The sequence below is a fragment of the Myotis nattereri genome, assembly GCF_964212035.1.
Source record: "Myotis nattereri genome assembly, chromosome: 7".
NCBI classification, from domain to species: domain Eukaryota; kingdom Metazoa; phylum Chordata; class Mammalia; order Chiroptera; family Vespertilionidae; genus Myotis; species Myotis nattereri.
Window position 1 is genome coordinate 46,740,019 of NC_138082.1, and position 20,964 is coordinate 46,760,982.

General features: G+C 44.1%; 1 protein-coding gene across 1 annotated transcript; it reads right to left on the reverse strand.

The window, feature by feature from the left end:
- Nucleotides 1-16,835: 16,835 nt before the first annotated feature.
- On the reverse strand, nucleotides 16,836-18,754 carry SP5 (Sp5 transcription factor; the record flags this gene model as incomplete). Its single annotated transcript, XM_081096089.1, has 2 exons — nucleotides 16,836-17,981; nucleotides 18,704-18,754. 2 exons carry the CDS (start codon nucleotides 18,752-18,754, stop codon nucleotides 16,836-16,838), a joined length of 1,197 nt encoding a protein of 398 aa, XP_080952215.1.
- Between the last annotated feature and the right edge of the window lie 2,210 nt (nucleotides 18,755-20,964).

Sequence of the window (20,964 nt, forward strand, 5' to 3'; positions counted from 1 at the left end):
AGCAACTCTCTCTCACTTTCTGCTCAAGCCACATTGGCCATCGTTCTGTTTCTTGGAACCTTCACTCTTCCACCTCAGAGCTTTTGCATTGTGATGCTCCCTTTACTGCCCATGACTCCCTCCCCTCCCCCCTCACCTCCCAACACCAAGTCCAGTATTCACTAAACTTCAGGTGTCCACATCTCACCTACATAGTGTCTGCCATTTTTTTTGTGTAACACCTACCCTATTATTTTACCCACCATCCTTTTTTTTTTTTAAGTTGACAACTTTGCTAAACTTAATATTTATTTAAGAAGGAAACTTCACTAACAAAAACAGAAAAACCATTATCACCTGTCATAAATTGCACAGAATAAATACATCATAAGGACAATAATAATATATCTCTGTCCACTAGTGATTCATGTAACATGCTTTGCAACACCCTGGTTGAGTTACCTGACTTTTTTCTCATCTTTGTATTAATAGCTCAAAAGTCTCTTTTTTTCAGGGAAACCTCTAATTCCTGTGTTGCTCCTAGACCATTGCTGCATGACACGTATGAGATTAGTATCCTTGCAGTTATTTATTTGTGGAATTGTTTTACAATGTCTGCCTCCCCAACTGGGTTTAAGCTTCATGAGAACAGGACCTGTGTCATATCTCCTTAGCGGATCAAAGTGGGTGACCCCTTGTTAATGCTTAAAAAATACTTGTGGAATGAATAAATGAATACCTGTATGAGATTATTTTAGCACCTGAGATTAACCAACTTCCTTTGTTTTGTTTCCATGCCCACCAGCCCATCTCCTAACTACAACCGAGGGTCCTCAAATTCTTTTTGAAAGGAAGCAGAGGAAAAATAAGTAAGTAGGAATGAATGAGCAGATGGATGTCAGGAAGGGGTGGCCTGGAGTGGCAAATCATAGTTACCAAAAATGCCTGCAGCGGTATCTCCTATTCCACGTATACGTGTGCAGAGGGTCTTTGTCACTTCCATTAAGAGGCCAGTCTCATTCCCTCCCCTTAAATCTTGGTTAGCCTTAGTGACTCTCTTGAACCAACAAATGTGACTTTTAAGGCTAGATTAGAAAAGGATGTGCAGCTTCCACCTTTCTCTAAAACTCATGGTCTTGGCGCACCTCCCCAGACACTGCCTCTCCCTCACAGGCCCTGCCCCCATGCTGTGAGGAGCCCAAGTCTCTGGTTGCCAAGCCAGTTGAGCCCAGTCTTCAAGTCACCCCAGCCGGAGCATCAGTACATGTCAAGGAGGCAACCTCCAGGTGAGTCCCTTCCCCAGTCATTTGAGTTTTCCCAGCTGAGGCCCCAGATATTGTGGAGCAGAGACAAGGCATCCTTGTTTGTCCTGTCTGAATTCCTAATCCAGTGAGCATAATAAAATGACTGTTCTCTTAAGCCACGAAGTTTTGGGGTAGTTTTTATGTAGCAACAGGTAACCAGAATAGAATTTGGTACCAGGAAGTGGTATTCTTTTATAACAACCCCCCCCCCCAAACAAACAAACAAACAAACAAACAAACCATAAATCATTGGCTTTTGACTCGGTAGCAGAAAGAAGCATGTGGAAATAAAGGAAAACCAGCCAAATGAGATCAATCAAAGGTTATTCAGAACTTGCTGTAGTTAGGGAATCAGCCACCATCACTTTCATTTTTGGCAGAAACTCAAAGGCAGAGAAAGAAGTGGGATAGCTTTACAGTGGGAAAAATGGAAGACTTCATGTACGCCCTGATTGGAGAGGGTTGGCCTGGGGAAGCTGTAGGCTAACGAGAGGTGGGATGTCCTATGTGATTGGTTAGGATGCATATTTGGCTTTCTCCGGTCTTTCCTAAATTGGAAGCAGGGACAAAAATTAGGGAAACTGTCTGCTGTTAGTTAATTATTAACCTGATCATTTTGGGTTGTTACAGGGGCTCTTGTTTGGTTTCCTGGATTGTTGCTAAAGATAGCAGTCTGACTTCCTCCACGTCTGACTTACAGCAGGCAGGCTTCCCGGCTGGTTACTGTAGGTAATGGGTTGACTTCCTAGGCTGGTTGCTGCAGATTGTGGGTCACAATTTCATTTTTATATATTGTCTGTCCATTATCTGTTTGCATATGCAGGCTCTCAAGTTCAAACGGCCTTGAGAAGTTAGTGAAATCTGTATGGACTTTGAGAAGACTGTCAATGAAGGCTAAGACAAGGAGGAAATTATTATTGGAGGGTGGAAATAAGGGGAACTTGCTAAGTTGTATCCAAATGTTTAGCAACACTGTCACCTGCAGTAACAAGAGAAATAGAAAATATACCAAATGAACTAGTGGATTTGGCTAAGAAGAAAGTGCCAACTGGTTTCTTTCTTCCTTTCTTCCTTCCCCTCTCTCTCTTTTTCTTTCTTTCTTTCTTTTTATTATTATTATTATTTTTTGTTTTGTTGTTAGTCCTCACCTGAGGATATTTTCCCATTGATTTTTTTTGCTTTTTAAAGAGAGTGGAAGGGAAGGGAGAGACAGAGAAAGAAACATTGATGTGAGAGAGACACATCAATTGGTTGCCTCCCACATGCATCCTGACCAGGGGCGGGATTGAGCATGCAACTGAAGTATGGGCGCTGGACTGGGACCCTTCAGTCCACAGGCCAATGCTCTATCCACTGAACCAAACCGGCCAGGGTGCAACTGGTTTCTTTTAATTACTGATGATACAATATGGCTAGAGAAAAAGGAAGTGTTCAATTTTCCAGCAAAAGTTAGAGGAAGTATAGAGGGCTCAAGTCAGTCTTTCTAGTCAGCAAAGCATTCTCAAAGTAAGAAAAGTCCTTAGTGCAAAGGTCAGATTTAGGGTGCAGGTAGGAAGACAGTCTCTGAATAAAGACAAAGCCAATGATGTGACTTTGAAACCTCAGAAAGATTTCAGATTGTTTCTTGTGAACCCTTTCAGATAGATAATAGACACTTCAAGACGCTTAAGACACCACTTTGTCTCTTTAATACACAGGTCTTCAGATTGAAAGGATATACTAAAGGGGCCATACCTGAGAAGGGCACCTGAGAGGCCTTATCAGCACCAGAAACTGACTAGATAGTAAGGTCTTGGACTCTGAATTGATGCAAACTTTAAATTTCTTGAAGATGGCCCGGCCGGTGTGGCTGCCTTGGTTGCGGACTCAGTCCCCCATGTGGGGCGAGCAGGAAGCAGCCGATCAATGATTCTTTCATCATTGATGTTTTCTCTCTCTCTCCTTCTCTTCCTCTCTGAAATAAATTTTAAAATATTAAAACAAACGAACAAATAAGTAAAATCTTGAGGATGAGGCTTTGGGGATCCTGAGGAAGGGGTGAAGTTGCTTTGTATGTGAGAGGGGTGTGAACTATTGTTGCCAGAGTACAGAGGCTGACAGACTGTACTTTTCCAATAATGGCAGCAGAGACAGCTCTTTTGCAATGTGAACTTGCTATGACCCCAGCAATGAATTTGTCTTTCTACTTTTCCTTCTCTTGGACCTCAGTGATTTGCTTGTAACCAATAAAATATAGTAGAATTGTTACCAAGTGACTTCTAAGGCTATCTATGAAAAGGCCATGTAGATTTCACCTGTTTTAAAATGTTCCTTATTGGAATGGATGGTCAATCTCAAGATATTCCCTCTGGCAACCCAGTTGCCATGTTTTATGAAGCTCAAGTCACATGAGGAGGCCAGGTGCTCTGGGTGACACACTCTACTTAGCCCAGACTTCAAGTCTTCTAGCCCAGGCGCCAGGCATGTCAATGAGGCAGTCTCCAGAGGCATTTGAGTCACCCCCAGCTGAGTGATTCCCAACTGAAATCCAAGACTGTATGATACCAGGCATCCCCATTGTGTCCTGTGTGAATTCCTGTCTCGCAGAATATGGGAGCACACAACGATGGTTGTTATTTTATAGCAGTAAGTGTTGGGGTAGTTCTGCTTAGTCACAGATAAACCAGAACAGTTGGCTATGTACACAAGTGTTCCTGAGAATCATGCTATTTTCAAGCAGAAAAGTACCTCCAGAGATCATCTCCCTCATTGCCTAGAGAAACTGACCCTCAGAGAGTTACATGACTTGCCTAAAATCATGCCATTAGTTGGTAGCAGATCAAGAGTCTGAATTTCCCTTCTATAGGCAGAGATGTATCAACCACGCAGTATAGTCTTCCATGAACTGGAACAGTATCAGCTGTTCTGCCAGGGACAGAATCTGCATTGAAATTCCAGCTCTCTTTGTGGGTAAATCTTTCAGCTGAAAGCTCCCCATGGGGTCTGCCTGAAGAGGAAGTCCTCTGCATGTGTCACATTATTAGGCAGGTGGACTTGTTTCTTCCTTTCCCAATCTTCCTTGATCTCTCTCCCTCTCCTCCCTGTGGCTTCTCCCATTTTCTGTTTTCAACACTGTGCATTGAAACCTTGTGTATCAACCAATGGCTCTGAGAGGCAATGGATTATGCTTGTAATTCACCTGATACAGACATAACAGAAGTGAAAGGAACCATCCAGTTGGTTGGTGATGATCAGAGAAGCTCAGGATATGAAACAGAAGCAACAAGGAGACTCCTAAGGCATTTCATCAGTCACCAGGGGCTCTAAGGAATTACATTTGGAAACCTCTTTATCTCTCTCTCATTTATAGATAGGGAAATTGATCTCAGAGAAGTGAAGTGATTTGTCTATGATCATCCAGGCCTTTGTGCCTCAGTGTGGATCTCAGAACTGAAATCCTCAAAATCAAAATGGGTAGTTGAATTTTTTCCTCTTAAAAGATTTTATCTGCCCCAGTTTAATATAAGAAATCACTGGTATTCGGAGAGTACATTTTTTAAATCACAAATTTAGATGATCTCGATAGCAACATTAAATTGTAGGGCTGAGAGCACACGTAGAGGGTACTTTACAAGTGTTTAATGGAGCATATGTATCTCCTCAAGGGTGGTGCTTTAGAATGTACATAGAGGGAGGAAAGTCTACATGAGGGCACACTCTGTAGAGCAGTGGTTCTCAACCTGTGGGTCGCGATCCCTTTGGGGGTTGAATGACCCTTTCTCAGGGGTCGCCTAAGACCATGGGAAAACACATATATAATTACATACTGTTTTTGTGATTAATCACTATGCTTTAATTATGTTCAATTTGTAACAATGAAAGTGGGGGTCACCACAACATGAGGAACAAGGGTCGTGGCATGAGGAAGGTTGAGAACCACTGCTGTAGAGACAAAGAAATAGGCCTCATGAAGACAGTGCAGAAACTCTTGATTTTTGAAGCCTGAGCCAGGAAGGTAACCGAGGTAGTTTAACAAAACTCAAGCGTAGAGGCTGGCAGTCCTGCTCCGCATACGAGCTGGAAGTAAAATGGAACCATTACACTTAATCCTGGTAAAACTGTTGGTTTTGGTTCTGTGTTTGTTTCTGTCTGCGTTTTCTAGAAAGCTTTCACATTTCTAGGAAAGAGAGAAGTGATTTAACTAAACATGCAGATAGACGGGAGCACAAAAAGGTGAAATTACATGATCAAGGTCAAGGATTGATCCATTTAAATAACAGTTCTGCTTTTCAATTATGAATCATTTAGAATATAACTAATTTTTGGATCCATTCTCCAGAAAAACGAGTACATTAATTAATTTGCATATGCCCATTTATATACCCCATGTCCATCAAGCTCTTGGCCAGATATATTAGGATAAATACAGATGACAGAATACCATAAAGCAGTGAAATGATAAACTTCATCTTCTATGTTTTAAATAGAAAAATAAATCTTATTGAAAGAGTTTAAGAAGTAAACGATACAATAGTCTCATATAAGTACTGTAGTGTAATACTATTTATATAAAAGCAAATATTTGTATATGCATATAGGAATAGATTTTTTAAAAAATATGTTTTTACTGATTTTGTAGAGAGCGGAAGGGAAAAGGACAGAGAGAAACATCGATGAGAGAGAAACATCGATAGGCTGCCTCCTGCATGACCCTATTGGGGACTGAGCCCACAACCTGGCATGTGCCCTGACGAGGAATTAACTGGTGACCTCTTGGTTCATGGGTTGACGCTCAACCACTGAGCTACACTGGCTGGGCAGTAGTAGATATTTTGAGTGCTTGTTCCAAGTCATTTAATGTATATTACCAAATTAATCACCACAACAATCCTATAAATTAGGTACTGTTATTATACCCATTTTGCAAATGAGGAACCTAAGTCTTTGGGAGTTTCATTTGCAAGAAATCACATAGCTATGTGTGGTGGAGGCAGTTTACAAACACAGGAGGAGACACACACACTCAAACTGAAAGCTACATGAAGTTAGGAACTATATCCAGCACATCTAGGACAGGGTTGGGCTCACCGTAGGAGATCAATAAAGATGTGTTACTTGAATGAATGACAACAGTCATTTTATTTTCTACTTTATGTTTTTTACTTATTTCAATTTTTTTGATGAGTATGTTGGCAAGATACTGTTAGTGTTCAAAAAGTATACATGTGTTTCTCTCTATTTCCCATCCCCCATGCATCTAGGTATGTTCATGGGACTAATCCTCACCAAAGGAATGTAGGAGGAAATAATGTGTCTCCTTTAGTCTGAGGCAATTAAGAGACAAGGATTATTGGGGGTCATCTTTGAGGCTGGTTACCGCAGAGACCATTAGATACCAAGCAATGTGACTGAGACTCAGTTTGCCTCTGTGACCTTACAGAGCAAATGAAGATGAATTTCAGACTGTTGTTTTACTTTGTAAATCCCTGAAATTGGCTTATTATTTGGTAATATTGTATCTTTATTGCCCTTCTAGAATGTCGGCCTCCTGAGAAAATAAAGCTTATCTGTTCTGTTCACTGCTGTATTCCTGGTGCTTAAAACAGGACTGCCACATGTGAAGAACCCCATAAACAGTGAATAAGAGAATAACTGAATGCATGAAGTCTTCTGGGTACCTACGGGTGGGCAAAGCTGGAAAGCAGAGATGGCATTTTCCATAGCAGCATCCTAAGAGGGTACCCTCCCAGGAGTGAGAACTTTTTGGAGACTCTGGCAGACACAGCCCAGGAGGAGGTGGAAAAGCGACACCATGTAATATCTTTTAAAGGGATGTAATTCGCGGCTACCACAGGAAGCACTGCTAATAACCGCCTCTAGAACCATTAGGATGTTGGTTAAGTTACTGTAACAGCTGCCAAATAACAATGGCTAAAACTAAATGGTTTATTTCTCTCTTATATAAAAGACCAGCTGGTAGGCAGTCCAGGAAAATTGGTTTAGGAATGTAGCTTGGGAGTTTGCATTTAAATAAGCATCCCAGGTAATTTTCACACACACAAAAAGTTGAGAGCCAGTCCTTTAAAGGCAGCCTCTGACTTCCTGAGTCTTCTCCCGCTTTTCCTGGTCCTCTACCATGTCTCCTTGGCCAGGCTGCTGAATGTCCATTCAGTGCGCTTACTCATAAATGCACCATGGATCAAGCATGCCCTCAGTGTTTCTCTTCTGTTAAATGAGAGCCAGACTGAATGGTTTTTAAGGTCTCCTCCAACTCCGAAGTGTTCAATTCTACTTCTAAAAATTCTGGTTGGGGAGATTTTTCTGGTCATAGAGTTCCTTTGATCTATCTCTCAGGGTTCTGGGGAACTTTGAAAATAGGCCATAGCCAGCATCAAAGTAGCTTCATGTTGTCATTCATAAGGGACCCCCTAAAATAAGACAAATCAATGACTGATGAGACCTGGAGCCAGAAGGCCTCATACACCAGAAAAAAAAAATGGAGCTATTCTCATTTATGTAACAAGCTTCCCCAGTGCTGGTAATTCCCAGCAGTGTTCTATAATTTCAATGGTCAGAAATAAACTGCTTTTCAAAGAAGTTTTACAAAATCATGTTCTGGTTTGAGAAAGAGCCCCGAGAAGCACCTTGAGCAAGAAAGATTTGGTAAAGAGGGTGGGCTGGGGAGGACTGTGGTGAGACTAGAGGTGTGAAGTGTGGCCTCTACAGAACAGCCCAGGAGTCTGCACTTGTCTCGTTAGTAGTTTTAAAGGGATCTTTTAGGGCAAACCAGAGGCCTGAAGCAATGTGCTTGCATTTTGGAAGTGTCATTATTGCATTTCTGCAGCATGGAGTGTACATGCATTTTTTTCATTCTTAGTGGTGATGTTTATACATGCCCTAAGATAATTAGCTATTAGTCATCTAATGACACTAAAAAAATCAAACTGCTCAGTTAGCTGAGTATTCCTTCTAAGAAAACAGATGTTGTTAAAGTCAGTGTTCCCCGCTATGGGGAAAATTTCACTAACATATAAATATGATTTAGGATTCAAAAATGTTAATTTTCTATGTGCATTAAATACTAAAAGACAATTAATTGCCTATATAATTGTATAACATGCACATAAAAATCACTAATTAAGATTATTGTTGACTTCTCATTGGAGTTAGATTTTCAATTGTTTCTCAACTGATTGAGGGATTTTCATTGCGGCCTATCCATTCTCGACTTCTCCAGAGTAACTTGTGAGAAATGTTTTAGGCTAGAATTTGCTTATTTCCCATAGGCTAATCTTACACATTATTAAATATTCAATTTTCTAAACCAGTGATTCTCAAACTTTATAGTGTGCATCAGAATCACTTGTTAAAACACAGACTGCTGAGCCCCATTCCCAGGGTTTAGTAACTTGGAATTGGTCCCAAGAATGTGCATTTTGCCTGGCTGGTGTTCAGTGGTTGAGCATCAACCTATGCACATGCCCAGGTTGCGGGTAGGGGGCATGCAGGAGGCAGCCGATCAATGATTTTCTTCATTGATGTTTCTCTTTCTCCCTCTCTCTTCCTCTCTGAAATATATATATGAATTTGCATTTCTAACAGGTTCCCAGGTGATGCTAATGTTACTGGTCTGGGAACCACTTTGTCTTGAACTCTCAGCTCCAGGTAAAAACCCATTGGATTCCTTTTTTTTCACTTTTCGTCTCACTTTCCCCCCGCTATCCCCACTCCCCCATTGGATTCTGAATCCAGTTTATGGGTTGTTGTTTTTGAAAGCAGAAGGCCCATTTATGGTATAAAATAGTTTATCATTGCTTTATCTGAAATTTTCTCTTTCCTTGTGCTTTAATAGGAATTTCTTTCATCACTTTTAAGTTAGGCCTTGTATTACATTCATTTGTGTGTATGTCTTATCTCCTTTATGACAGTCAGCTTTCTGAAGGATTGTGTTCACTTTTGAATCCTCATTGTACTTTACATCTTGTGGATATCAAATAATTGTTTGGTCAATTAAATTTAGTTATGTGCATGTGTTTAGAATTTGTTTTGTACCTGGTTTTCTACATTAATAATTATAACCAGTACTAAATTAAGTATGCAGTTCACATATTTTTAATTGCACATATCATCTTGACTGACTTTGAGGGTGTGGGGAACGAATGGTTTCTTTAAACTTAACTAGGCCAAAGTTTGTAAATCTAAATAAATCTCCTTAATTATTGTTATCTATACTTTCCAAGCCTATCATTCTACTGTGAAATTTCCATACATAGAAACAGGACACTTTATAATTGCATAACAGTACAGCATTTATAAAGATGGACATACCCAGAAATGTTATGTTCGAAAGCCAATATTAAAGTCATGACTAAATTCGGATATTACTTGCAGAGGTTGATTTATAGCAAATTACCTTTGCTCCTCTTTAATACTTTTAACTATTTAAGAACAAATTATATTTTCAAGGACTGGATTTCTAAAATCAGATACCAGAATGCCAGGAATATTCATACTATTGTTGCATTTTTAGTAGCCATAATAAAATGTACTTGGCCCTGGCTTGGTAGCTCAGTTGGTTAGAGCATCGTCCTGATATACCAAGATTGCCGGTTCCATCCCCGATCAGGGCACATACAAGAATCAACCAATGAATGCATAAATAAGTGGAACAACAAATTGATGTTTCTCTCCCTTCCTCTCTCTAAAATCAATACATAAAAAATTTTTTAAAAATGTATTTGAATTTTTCATTTACAGATTTTAGATTTGAAGCATTTCAGCTTTGGAAGAGACCATAAAGATCATCCAAGTCCAAATGTCCTCAGTCAAGTCTCATATCTCCCCTACATTCATACCCACCTTTGGTTTAAAAAAACCAAACCAAGCTGGCGTCCAACTTCCCAAAGTGTGCTCAAACCTTTCCCTTCAACATCTACCCAACAGCTCTGTTTCAACTCCTATCTAAACAGGACACTCCAAGTGTCTGTTATTCCTCATGGTCGTGTTATTCCCCCATGATCTGTTTCCCTTTTCACTACTTCTACATTTCTCTGCTACAGAAGCAAGGGGGCAGCTGCAGCCCCCAGCTTCCAGCTACTAGCTGCTGGACAAGCCTGAATCATTGATGGAGGAAGTGCTTTTCTCCTTAGAAAACTTAGCAACTTTCTATTCCATACCCAGGCTCGGCACAAAATTTATTACCACAGTGACTTCTTAGTAGTTGTCTGCGGTACTATGAAGAGATGACATGGACTTTAGCAAGGATCAAATAAGAGAAGAAAGCTTTCCGAGAAGTCACCACCAAATATAATAACCTTAATAAGGAATACAAATAGCTAAATGCGTACAAGTCTTAGTTCACATCCCCTTCATTAAAACTTTAGCTCAGTAAAGAGCTATGTTTATAGGTTTAGGTCAGGGGTCCTCAAACTTGTTAAACAGGGGGCCAGTTCACTGTCCCTCAGACCGTTGGAGGGCCCGACTATAGTTTAAAAAAAACTATGGCCGAAACCGGTTTGGCTCAGTGGATAGAGCGTCGGCCTGCGGACTGAAAGGTCCCAGGTTCGATTCCGGTCAAGGGCATGTACCTGGGTTGCGGGCACATCCCCAGTAGGGGGTGTGCAGGAGGCGGCTGATCGATGTTTCTCTCTCATCGATGTTTCTAACTCTCTATCCCTCTCCCTTCCTCTCTGTAAAAAAATCAATAAAATATATTTAAAAAAAACAACAACAAAAAACCCTATGAACAAATTCCTATGCACACTGCACATATCTTATTTTGAAGTAAAAAAACAAAACGGGAACAAATACAATATTTGTATTTGCATGTGGCCGGCGGGCCGTAGTTTGAGGACCCCTAGTAATCTACATATTTTTTGGTATGCTTTTTGCCTAATTAAATCTACCCATCTTGGGATTACCTCAAACCATAATCCTCTATCATATTTTAAAATTTTACTTTTAATGGAAATATTTTTCTCACTGATGTTCACAAATCCACAGTAAGCATCAGCCATGCACATACTATAAATAAAGCATGACTTGAATCTACAAATACAAATAGAAATATAAATTTAATTAACTCACATGTAAAATTTAGACCGAGTATAAATTTCTACAAAAAAAATGACAGATTTTAATTAGCTAGAATTTAGAATCCTGTCAAGTTCTACACAGTAGGAAGCAAAACCAAATAATGGGCATAAGTAAAGGAGGAGAGACTCATAACACAAAATGAGTTTCCATGGTAGAGATGAACATGGACATACAGAAGGCATGTGACATCCACAAGTAAAGAGACATATAGAATGGGAGAGAAAACTACCCAAAATACAAGAATAAAACTTCCAAAGACAGAAATAAGAGAAATAAGCTTTCATGGTACCTTATATAGAGTTTTAGGAAATTACCACCAAATACTTCTCATTAGGACACATTTTCCCAACTATAAGTATAAATGAGGATTTAGCTTTGACACTTGCCTATGAATTGGATGAAACAGAGGCCCAGATCTCTTCCATCCGTGGTTTTGATTATGCTAAACACAAAATCATTAGAGGGCACCCGTATGACGCAACAATTTAACTTTATATTTAAAAATCAGGTGACATCTGTATACTGCCTTAGACTTTAGAAAATTTAGTATTTTTTTGATGTCAGAAGTTTGATAAGTAATGAAAAAATTAGTTTTGCTATAAAGCAAACGTTCATTTTATAATAGGCAGATTGAATCTCCATGGTGATGAAACAACTGTTTGAAAAGTGAAAGCTGCATATTTTCCATATATCAAATTAGAAACTGGATTGTTTCCCCTAAATTGAATTTGACATTAGGTAGACGACCAAAATATATAATACAGTTTATTAGATATTGTGCAGAAATTACTGCAGTTCACATGCATGGATTTAATTATGAAGTAACTGTCAAATACCCCATTGGGGATTATGCTTCAGCATAATCACTAAAGACATGGAAGGAAAGTATATAAAGACTAGGAAGAGAAATCATCAAAATGTCAGCATGAAAATGTATAGTATATTAATCATCATGTGCAAATCTTCAACTGGTAGTTAAGTTATAATAGTAAAAAAACCCCTGTAACTATCAGAAAAAGTTGTGATGGTCCATAAATGTTTGATTACATATTTGTTGAAAGCTATCACTTATTTGCTATAGTAAGGAACGTCATGTAAGTTATATTACAATATCCGTAAATTAATTAGAAAAATTGTACATTCTTTAAAAACAATCAAGGGAGGAGTAATAGATACAAAGATCTTTATGCAAAAAAAAGTGTTCAGTTTGAACAGCAGAGAAAAATGTACTGTCTACAGAAAGGGTGGGGCAAAAGTAGGTCTACAGATGTTCATATGGAAAATAACACAATAATAAATAATAATACAAGTATAAACTCTGTTTCACATACTCACAACTGTAAACCTATTTTTGCCCCTCTCCGTATATTGAATGAATGCCCCATTAATCAGGTTACCATTATAGTGGCTCAGTAATAAAACATGCCCTTGTGGTATATTAATCTAAATATATATCTCCTTACTAACATAAATCTTTCTTTCTAGATTATTTCCTCTAGGTTATCAAACTGTTGACACATATACTCATTTCAAAGCTGCACTTGGTGCCATGAACTTTTGAAGTTCCCCTCCATCATGCAAACCAGAGGAAGGGAATGATATATAACAGAACGTTAATGAGCATTAATATGATTTGTTTTGCATGCTCCTCAGTTTGGGATGTTAGAAAATCTTAATTACATTTACTATAAAACAAAGCTTGAGGGTTGAATCTGATTTCACAGCAGACCATTTCCCAGTGAGATATTGTCAATTTACTTCAACTGATGCATATGGTCTGCAACTTCAGAGCTCCAAACAACCTACTAGGTGTTTCGCTCATTTGAAATCAGAGCTCTGGCCCTAGTAACATTCTTTGAAACTCTCACAGCAAAACCAAAATAATGGGAAACACAAAGATGCTGCCTTTAACTGATTACTTAAAAACCCACAGTATTAGACTAGAAACATGGTGCAAACTTGTTGAAAAACTGCCTTTTCTATTGATATTGTTTCAAATATATTTCTGCAATAAACATGCTCATTAAGATTAATTGGTACGGCTTGTTTGACTTATGGGAAAAAGTGTTATAACAATATATACAATATAGCTATCAGATTTGAACTCTAACCCAAACTAGAAAAGACTAACATAATAGTGAATGATACACTGGTATTTTCTTTAACACAATTTACTTTCATTCATTACCAGAACTATTACAAATTAGCAGTCAGCCAAAGGTAAATTTGCACAATTTTCTCTTGAGAAAAGCAGAAAACTATGGAGCATAAAAACAAGTCAAGAAACACACAATTCCAAATTATCTAAATTACTGATAACTCAATTTCTCCATGTTTCTAAGTTCTTGGTAAAAAATGGTTCATTTATCAACTGAGTGTTAAATTTAAAATAATATCACACCAATTTTAGAAAATTCTAAAATGACACCTTACACTATATTTGCATACTATTAAAACAGTTGCTTAGAAAACGCAAAATGTCTACTGACATTGAAGGCCATTGTTCATGTATTTTCTTCAAGTAGTTTTTAAAACTTAATTGAACTGGGTTCTGGGTTCTAAGTAAAGCCTTGAATACAGTTGGCAGATTACACTGTCTTTTTTGATACTGGTAAAACTCCAATTATAAAACAAATCTTACTTTTATATTTAATAGGACTTTGTTTTTGAACTTCTTTTCATTTGAATTTCATTAATTTTTCCGCTAAGTGTGCTTAAATCCATCATTTAGGCATATTATCTCTTACATATTGATTTAAAAATAATTTTAGGTTGCAGTTTTAGGCAACAAATAAAGCATGTAATAGCAGTTTGAATTTGAACAGCTTATATAGTCTAATACATTTCTGCACAAACTTGTATTTCTGAGCATAAACATGAAAACCTTTCCTACACTCGGACAAAAATGTCACATTATTGTGGCTTTCTGATTGCCACTTGGATAATGGCATAAACTTTTTTTTCCCTAAAGTAGTTGGAATAGATTTTGCAGCGGTACAATAAAGAGCAGTTTCCCAGCTATGCAAAGTTAGTCTAGAGACTGTACTTTAACCATACTTTTTAAAATTTTCAGGTTCAATTAAATGAAACATAAAAGTTATGTCATCAAATAACTTTATTCTGCTTTTAATTACTGTATTTTTAGATATAGTTCATATATTTTATCTAGTTTCTTTTAACAATCACAAAATTATAGTTATAAGGAAACTATCTTCAACACCTTAGATACTAAATTTTATATATAATATGTAATTTTTCTCTTAATAACCACAAAGTTAAACTGATAAGGAAACTACCTTCATCACTTCATCTGTTTGGATACTAAATGTTCATAGCTGTCAAGAATAGCTAGTAGACTCATTCAAAATTGCCATTTTTCTTTTTCTACCAAGGGCATTCTCTTTCTCATGAAAGGATCATTTCAACTTTTCTGAGTCAGAAGCCCTTGATCTCTTTATACTGCCAAGAAAACCTCTTCTGGCTCTAAGGTTGATCCCACACTATGCCTCAGATGTGAGAGTTTCTGTAATTCTTCATAGAAATGATTCTCAAGAATCTTGATTTAGATCAAGATTACGCATTTACATGTACATTAAATGTTACTCTAACACCTTTCTTATTCCTTGCTAGAAAAACTGCCACAATTTAGCTAACCCCAATTGCCTTTCCCTGGTAAAGCACCCTGAAGACTCAGTCTAATTTGTCATTAAGTAGTTTCAAAATCTCTAATGAGAGTAACTGGTTCTAAGGCATGTTTCCACAACGATTCTAATATTCATTTGCTACCTTGTCCCAAGTTAACAGAGTAAAAATGCTATTTCTTATGAGTATAACAGTAATTTTAATCCCAATTATGTTGATATTTGTGCTTGACTTGCTACAGTAAGTCTCAGGTACAACCCTCACAGCTTGTAAGAACTTACCCTTCACTTTGACTTTAAACAAAAGGCAAACTTTTGTTTGTAAATTGGGAAATTGTATCAACGTATATAGTACACTTCTATTACCGTGAAAAGATTATTGAGTTCCACTGAAATTTGGCATTAATGATGCTAGCTTAACATATTTAACAAAATTTAAAATGCTTCTGTTCTTTGCTAATTCTAAATCAGAAGATTAAGATTTCAGTTTCAGGTTTAAAAACTCAAATATTAGAAAACATCATGGAACCAGTAGAGTTGAGACTTGAAAAAAGCACTTGTAAACTTTAAAAATTTCACATTTTAGAATCAGGAGAGAAACCTAGATATGAGTATTCCTGGCCCCTCCCTGAGAAAATCTTAGTCTACTTCAATGATTAACAAAATCCCAAGATACAAAATGGAACTATATACTTCCAGGCCCAGCCAGAAACGAGGCTATTATAAAACAAGACTTAAGCTTTGCACAGCAAAATGATTCAGACGAAAACAAGGCGACGTTGTATACCACGATGGCGCTGAAATGCAGGCCTGATGCCTCTTTCCCAGGCAGAGACAAACCTGAACAAGGGCCCCCAGCTCACCTATGAACTCTCCAGCAATCTCACCTGTGAACAGATCCTTGCGCCGCTAGGACCTTTCCAGACACCAGCACAGCTGGCTGCCAGGAGGAAGCGAAGCTGGAGTAAGACCTGTTTCTAGAGCACCGACAAATGGGAAGCCACAGGGAATTCTCCAGGTCAAAAGTCCCAAGGCCGAAGAAATTAGTGACGCGGGGTGTGACTGGGAAATCTTGCCCTATCTTCTTTATCGCAAAACAGACCCTGCCCTACTTCCGCCATCTATGCACCCAATACACTTCCCCAGAACCTTCCACACCAAAGAAGCCTCGGACACAAGCAGCCTCCAGGAGCCTCCAAATTCCTGGTGAAACCTGACCTCTTTGTGAAGCCTCCCGGAAAAAGAAAAGATCAAATGAGACCGGCTCAGCGGGGTCTTCCCGAGGTGACCCCCGGAGTTTACGTATTTATTTTCACGTTGCAACTGATGATTGCGTTACATAGACATTTCATGCTGTAGCTCTGCATGGAGCTGAGGACAAAAGTAACATTTTTTATTAATGTTGTAATTATTATAGTTATCCTTTAACAAAGCTATTAAATAACCTGTACAAAGCCGGGCCCTGTCCTAACAAAAAAAAAACACCCCAGCACTATTTCAACTCTCCCAAGGTTCTCCCGCTTTAATCCAGCAACGTTTCCTATACACAAGGTCAGCTCAGGGCAGTCCCCACAAAACGGTAGGTCTCCCAGACCGTGGGAGTGGTTCGGGGCTCGAAACCTCCCTGTCATGGCACAGAGCCCTCCGCCCCACCTCCCCTGCTTCTCCTGGGCACAGGGGTCCCTGTCCGCCGGCCGGGCCAGGGAACCTGGAGGCAGACAGCAGGGAGGGGCAAGGGCCTCTGTTGGGACTCCCCTCAGCCAGCGGCCCCCCGGCCCCCAGGGAGAGGTGCTGGGGAGTGCGAGGTGGGAAAGGCCTAGACTCCCCCCGGCTGGGCTCACAGATCCCGCGGGTCCTCCCGCTTGACGCCGGCCTCAGCAACTCTGAGCTTCTTATTCTGGTGCGTCTTGACGTGCTTGGCGAGGTGGTCGCTGCGCATGAAGCGCTTGCCGCACTCGGGGCAGGCGAAGCGCTTCTCGCCCGTGTGAGTCCGCAGGTGCCGCTGCAGCTCGTCCGAGCGCGTGAAGCTCTTGCCGCAGAAGAGCCAGTTGCACACGAAGGGCCGCTCGCCCGTGTGCCAGCGCAGGTGCGCCTTCAGGTGCGACGTCTTGCCGTACACCTTGCCGCAGCCCGGCACGTGGCACACGTGCTGCTTCTTCTTGCCGGGCTCCGGCTCCGGGGCGCCGCCCGCCGCCTGGCAGTTGGGGCAGCGGCAGCGGCGGCACCTCCTGGCCGTGGCCGCCAGGGGGGCCTTGGTCTGCAGCAGCGCGGCGATCTGGCTCTGGTACTGCGCAAAGTCCGACGGACCTAGCACCAGGCCCCGTTGGAGGGCGGCCGCGGCTGCGGCGGCAGCGGCGGCGGCCGAGGCGGGGAAGCGGGGCGCGTGGGGCCCGCCGGCACAGGCTCCCGACAGGCTGCCCCCCGGAACCCCGGCGGTCCCCGGACCGGTGCCCGCCTGCGGGATACTCCACCATGGGAGGTCGTCGGGGGCTGGGTTGGGGGACAGCTGTCGGCACGTGGGAGGCGGCGGCGGGGGCGGCGGGGGCAGCAAGTTGGAGTAGCCGGGCGGCAGCGCGGCCTGGGCCGCGTAGGGCACGTAGGCAGGCGCGCAGCTGGCGGGCAGCGCCGCCATGCTGGAGGGCAGCATCTTGACGGGTGAGAATTCGTAAGGGTACGAGGGGTCGGCCGGGGGGGTGAGCGGGAGCTCGTGCGCCGCCCCGAAGGACGGCTGGAGGTGCGTTTTCTGCGGCGTCAGCCCCAGGCTGGGGTGTGGGGGCGGCAGCGCGCCTGGGGAGTGCGCCGGCATGTCGGAGGTCCACGGGTGAAAAAGCCTGGAGGGCGAGCCCAGAGCTGGGTCGTAGGGCACCTGCAGGAAGTCCGGAGGCGCCGCAGCGCCCGGCTGGCCGATCCGGCTACAGGTGGCGGCTAGCAGCGCCAGGGGTGAGTGCTTGCCCAGGTCCGGGGAGGCGCTGGGGGTGCGGTCCTGCATGGGCGGCGGCCGGGGAGGGCGGAGAACAGACAAAGGTTAGCGCTTCCAGCGCGATCTCCGGGCCAGCCCGCCACCCCCTCGCCACCTATTATACTGCCGCCCCTCCCCCGTGCCGCTGCCCCTCCCCCGCCACCCAACCCCACGCGCGCACCCACCAGTCCCGGGAAACTTTTGGTGCCTGCGCTACCTGCACGCGGAGCGCACGAGGGCTTCCTGTTAAGTTCCTGTACTTGGTTCACGGAGACGCCACCCAGTCTTAGAGGAACCAGGCACGGAGTGGGAGGGGAGCGGGATCCGACCCGCAACTCCCGGTTCCGCGGTCAGAAAGGGCCTGGAAACACCCACAGCCGGACTGCCCCTACTCCCTCCCTCTCATCTTTTAAGCTGTTTCCACGCTACTCTCGGGCTCCTCCCCTGCCCCCTCCCCCGCCCCCGGCTGAAATCAGCAGGGTGGCCCAGCTGGGTCAGCTAGGGCCTTGTTCTCAGCCAGAGGCACCCCCGTACCACCACCACCGGACCCGCACGTCCCTCCCCCAAGGCCACACTCTGGACACCAAGGTTAGGTGCGAAGTTGGCGTGGGCACCCCCCTAAGTCTGACTCCAGCGACATCCACGGCGCACGGCTCCTTTTGAGATTCAGGGTACGCAGAGTACCGGGGGAAATCGAGACCCGCCCCTCCCATCTTTCCCTCGCCCCCTCCGAGCCCAGCCCTGACCTGGAGGAAGGCCTGCAGGGAGTCGTTCCGGAGGACGGCAACGGCGGCCATGGCTACAGTTTGCCGGCGGTTGGCTGCCGAGCAGGGAGCAGCCGAGGCATGGAGACCCCACGGCAGGACGGACGGCCCCCCGAGTCCCTCGCTGGCGCTCGCCCTGTGCACCGGGGCTCTACCTACCCGCGCCCCTGGCCGCACCCCGCGCGCTCGCCCTGCGCGAAGTCTGAGCGCTTCAGGATCACCTCCAAGAATTTGATAAGGACTTTGCTGGGCCGCCAGCCAGTCAGAGGGAAGATTTATGGCTTTGAAGTTTGCCGCTACCCAATCATCAAAGAATAGCGGCTCTTTCAGAAGCGAAAGCAAATCCTTTGAATCCACAAAGCTCCTATGGTGTGTTTGTTGGTCTGGATAAAAGAACTGATTATTAGGGGGGATGGGAAGGGAGGAGATAAAGGCGGGACAATTAATGAAGTAATCACTATGTGGGAAATGTATATACACAAATAATTGGATTTTCCTGATCAAAGGGGGCCTTGCCGCCTGGAGACCCGCGCTCGGTGGCTTGAGACACTCTACCCCCCTCCCCCCCACTCCCCTGCAATTAAAGATTTGCACCGAGGCTGCGCCCAAAGTGACAAAGTGTCTTTGTTATCTCCAGAGAAATCTGCCCTCGTCTTCCAAGCTCGGACTTTGAGACGGAGGTGAGGGTAATTCTCCCCTCCCCGGTACTTACACACCTCACGCCGGAACTGCGCGCACACCGCGGACCCGAGGGAATTCCCGGGGCGGGGCGTGGGACTCACCTCGCCCCGCCCGCCGCGTGCCCCCTGCGCGCCTCAGTGAAGCCGCGGGCTGCGCTGTGACCCGAGGCGGGGCGGGGCGGGGCGAGGCGGGACGGGGCGGCCGCCCAGAGCCGCAGTGGGTGGCGCGCACACTTCAGGGCCGCCCGCCTGACAAGCTCCTGGGCCCTCTTGAGACCTTCCTACTGGCGACCTGGAAGTTTTCTAGGGCCACAACTTTGCAAATAGTCTGGGGAAAACACCGTGCCCACGCGTTTACTCCCAAAGCCGAGCAACCCAGAGTATACACCCGAAGGAAGAAATGCTGTTCTCTAGCCCTTCTCTCTCCAGGCCCGCAGCCCCGGACCCCGCAGGGGGAGGAGGCCCGCTATTAGGCCCTACCAAAAGCCCCCCACAGTGCTGGCAATTTCCCCCCCTCCCCGCCCCCCCCCCCCCCCCCATCCCTGCTACCGGAGTGCGCGCTGCTGCGAGCCGCACAGACCTACCCGGGAACTCTACTCGGAAAAGTACTAGTAAGGCGCGGCCGAGGAAGCCTTTTGTTGTTGAACAAACTACAATAGCACGCACCAGGACAAATACATAGTCCTCTAATCGGAAAGAAAAGTCCATTAAAAAGGTTGTTCTCATTACCTTTGGAAAGAAAAGAAAGTTCTTCAGGAGCGGGGCGTGCTTTGCCCGGGTCAGGGAAATGCTCCAGGTGTGTACCCCTCCCCCCTCAACCCTCGCTGGCCCTCCACCCCCAGCGGAGGAGGAACTGTCGGACACCTGCCTCCCTCCGGCCAAGAGTGCAAGGCGGACCCTGCGGGGGCTGTACAGACACCTGGATCTGCTCTCTTGGGGAGGGGGGGGAGAGGGAATGAGGAAGAGGCGGGCGGGGAGCCGCGGGGTCCCCACTGCACTAGAAGGATTAGGGGCTAGGAATAGCTTCGGAGGCCTCCGGCGGGTAGCTGGGGCTGCTGGGCCTCCTGGGCCTGGTAGACCCAGACCCATGCCGGCCTCTCCCTCCGCAGAACGGGGTCCTCCCCCTGGTCCATCCAGGGCGGTGCAGGGATCTTCTGAGTCCTCGCCCGCAGCCTTCCAGCGCATAGTCCTCCCGGGTACCGCTCTGCGGCCGGACTGACGTGAGAGGACGGATAGGGTGACGGAACTCCAGCGGGCTTCGGATTCAGAGTCTGGGCGGTAGTATGTCGGTGCCCTCTGCATTTACCAAGGGGCCGGACACCACCCCACCAGGTCCAATTCCCCATGCCCAGGGCCCATCAGCGAAAAGAAACGTCTTGCTTGAGACAAATGGGCCGGAAGTGCCCCAAATACCGAGCACTTTGCACGTCCCGTCCTTGCACGCCCCTCATTTCTCCAGCAAGGTGTCACCCCGGGAACTCTGAGCAGTGACTACACAGCTCGGTGACGAGGTCTGGGTTCTATGGGAGAGGGGAAAGGAAGGGACTTAGTGCTTTGATCTGA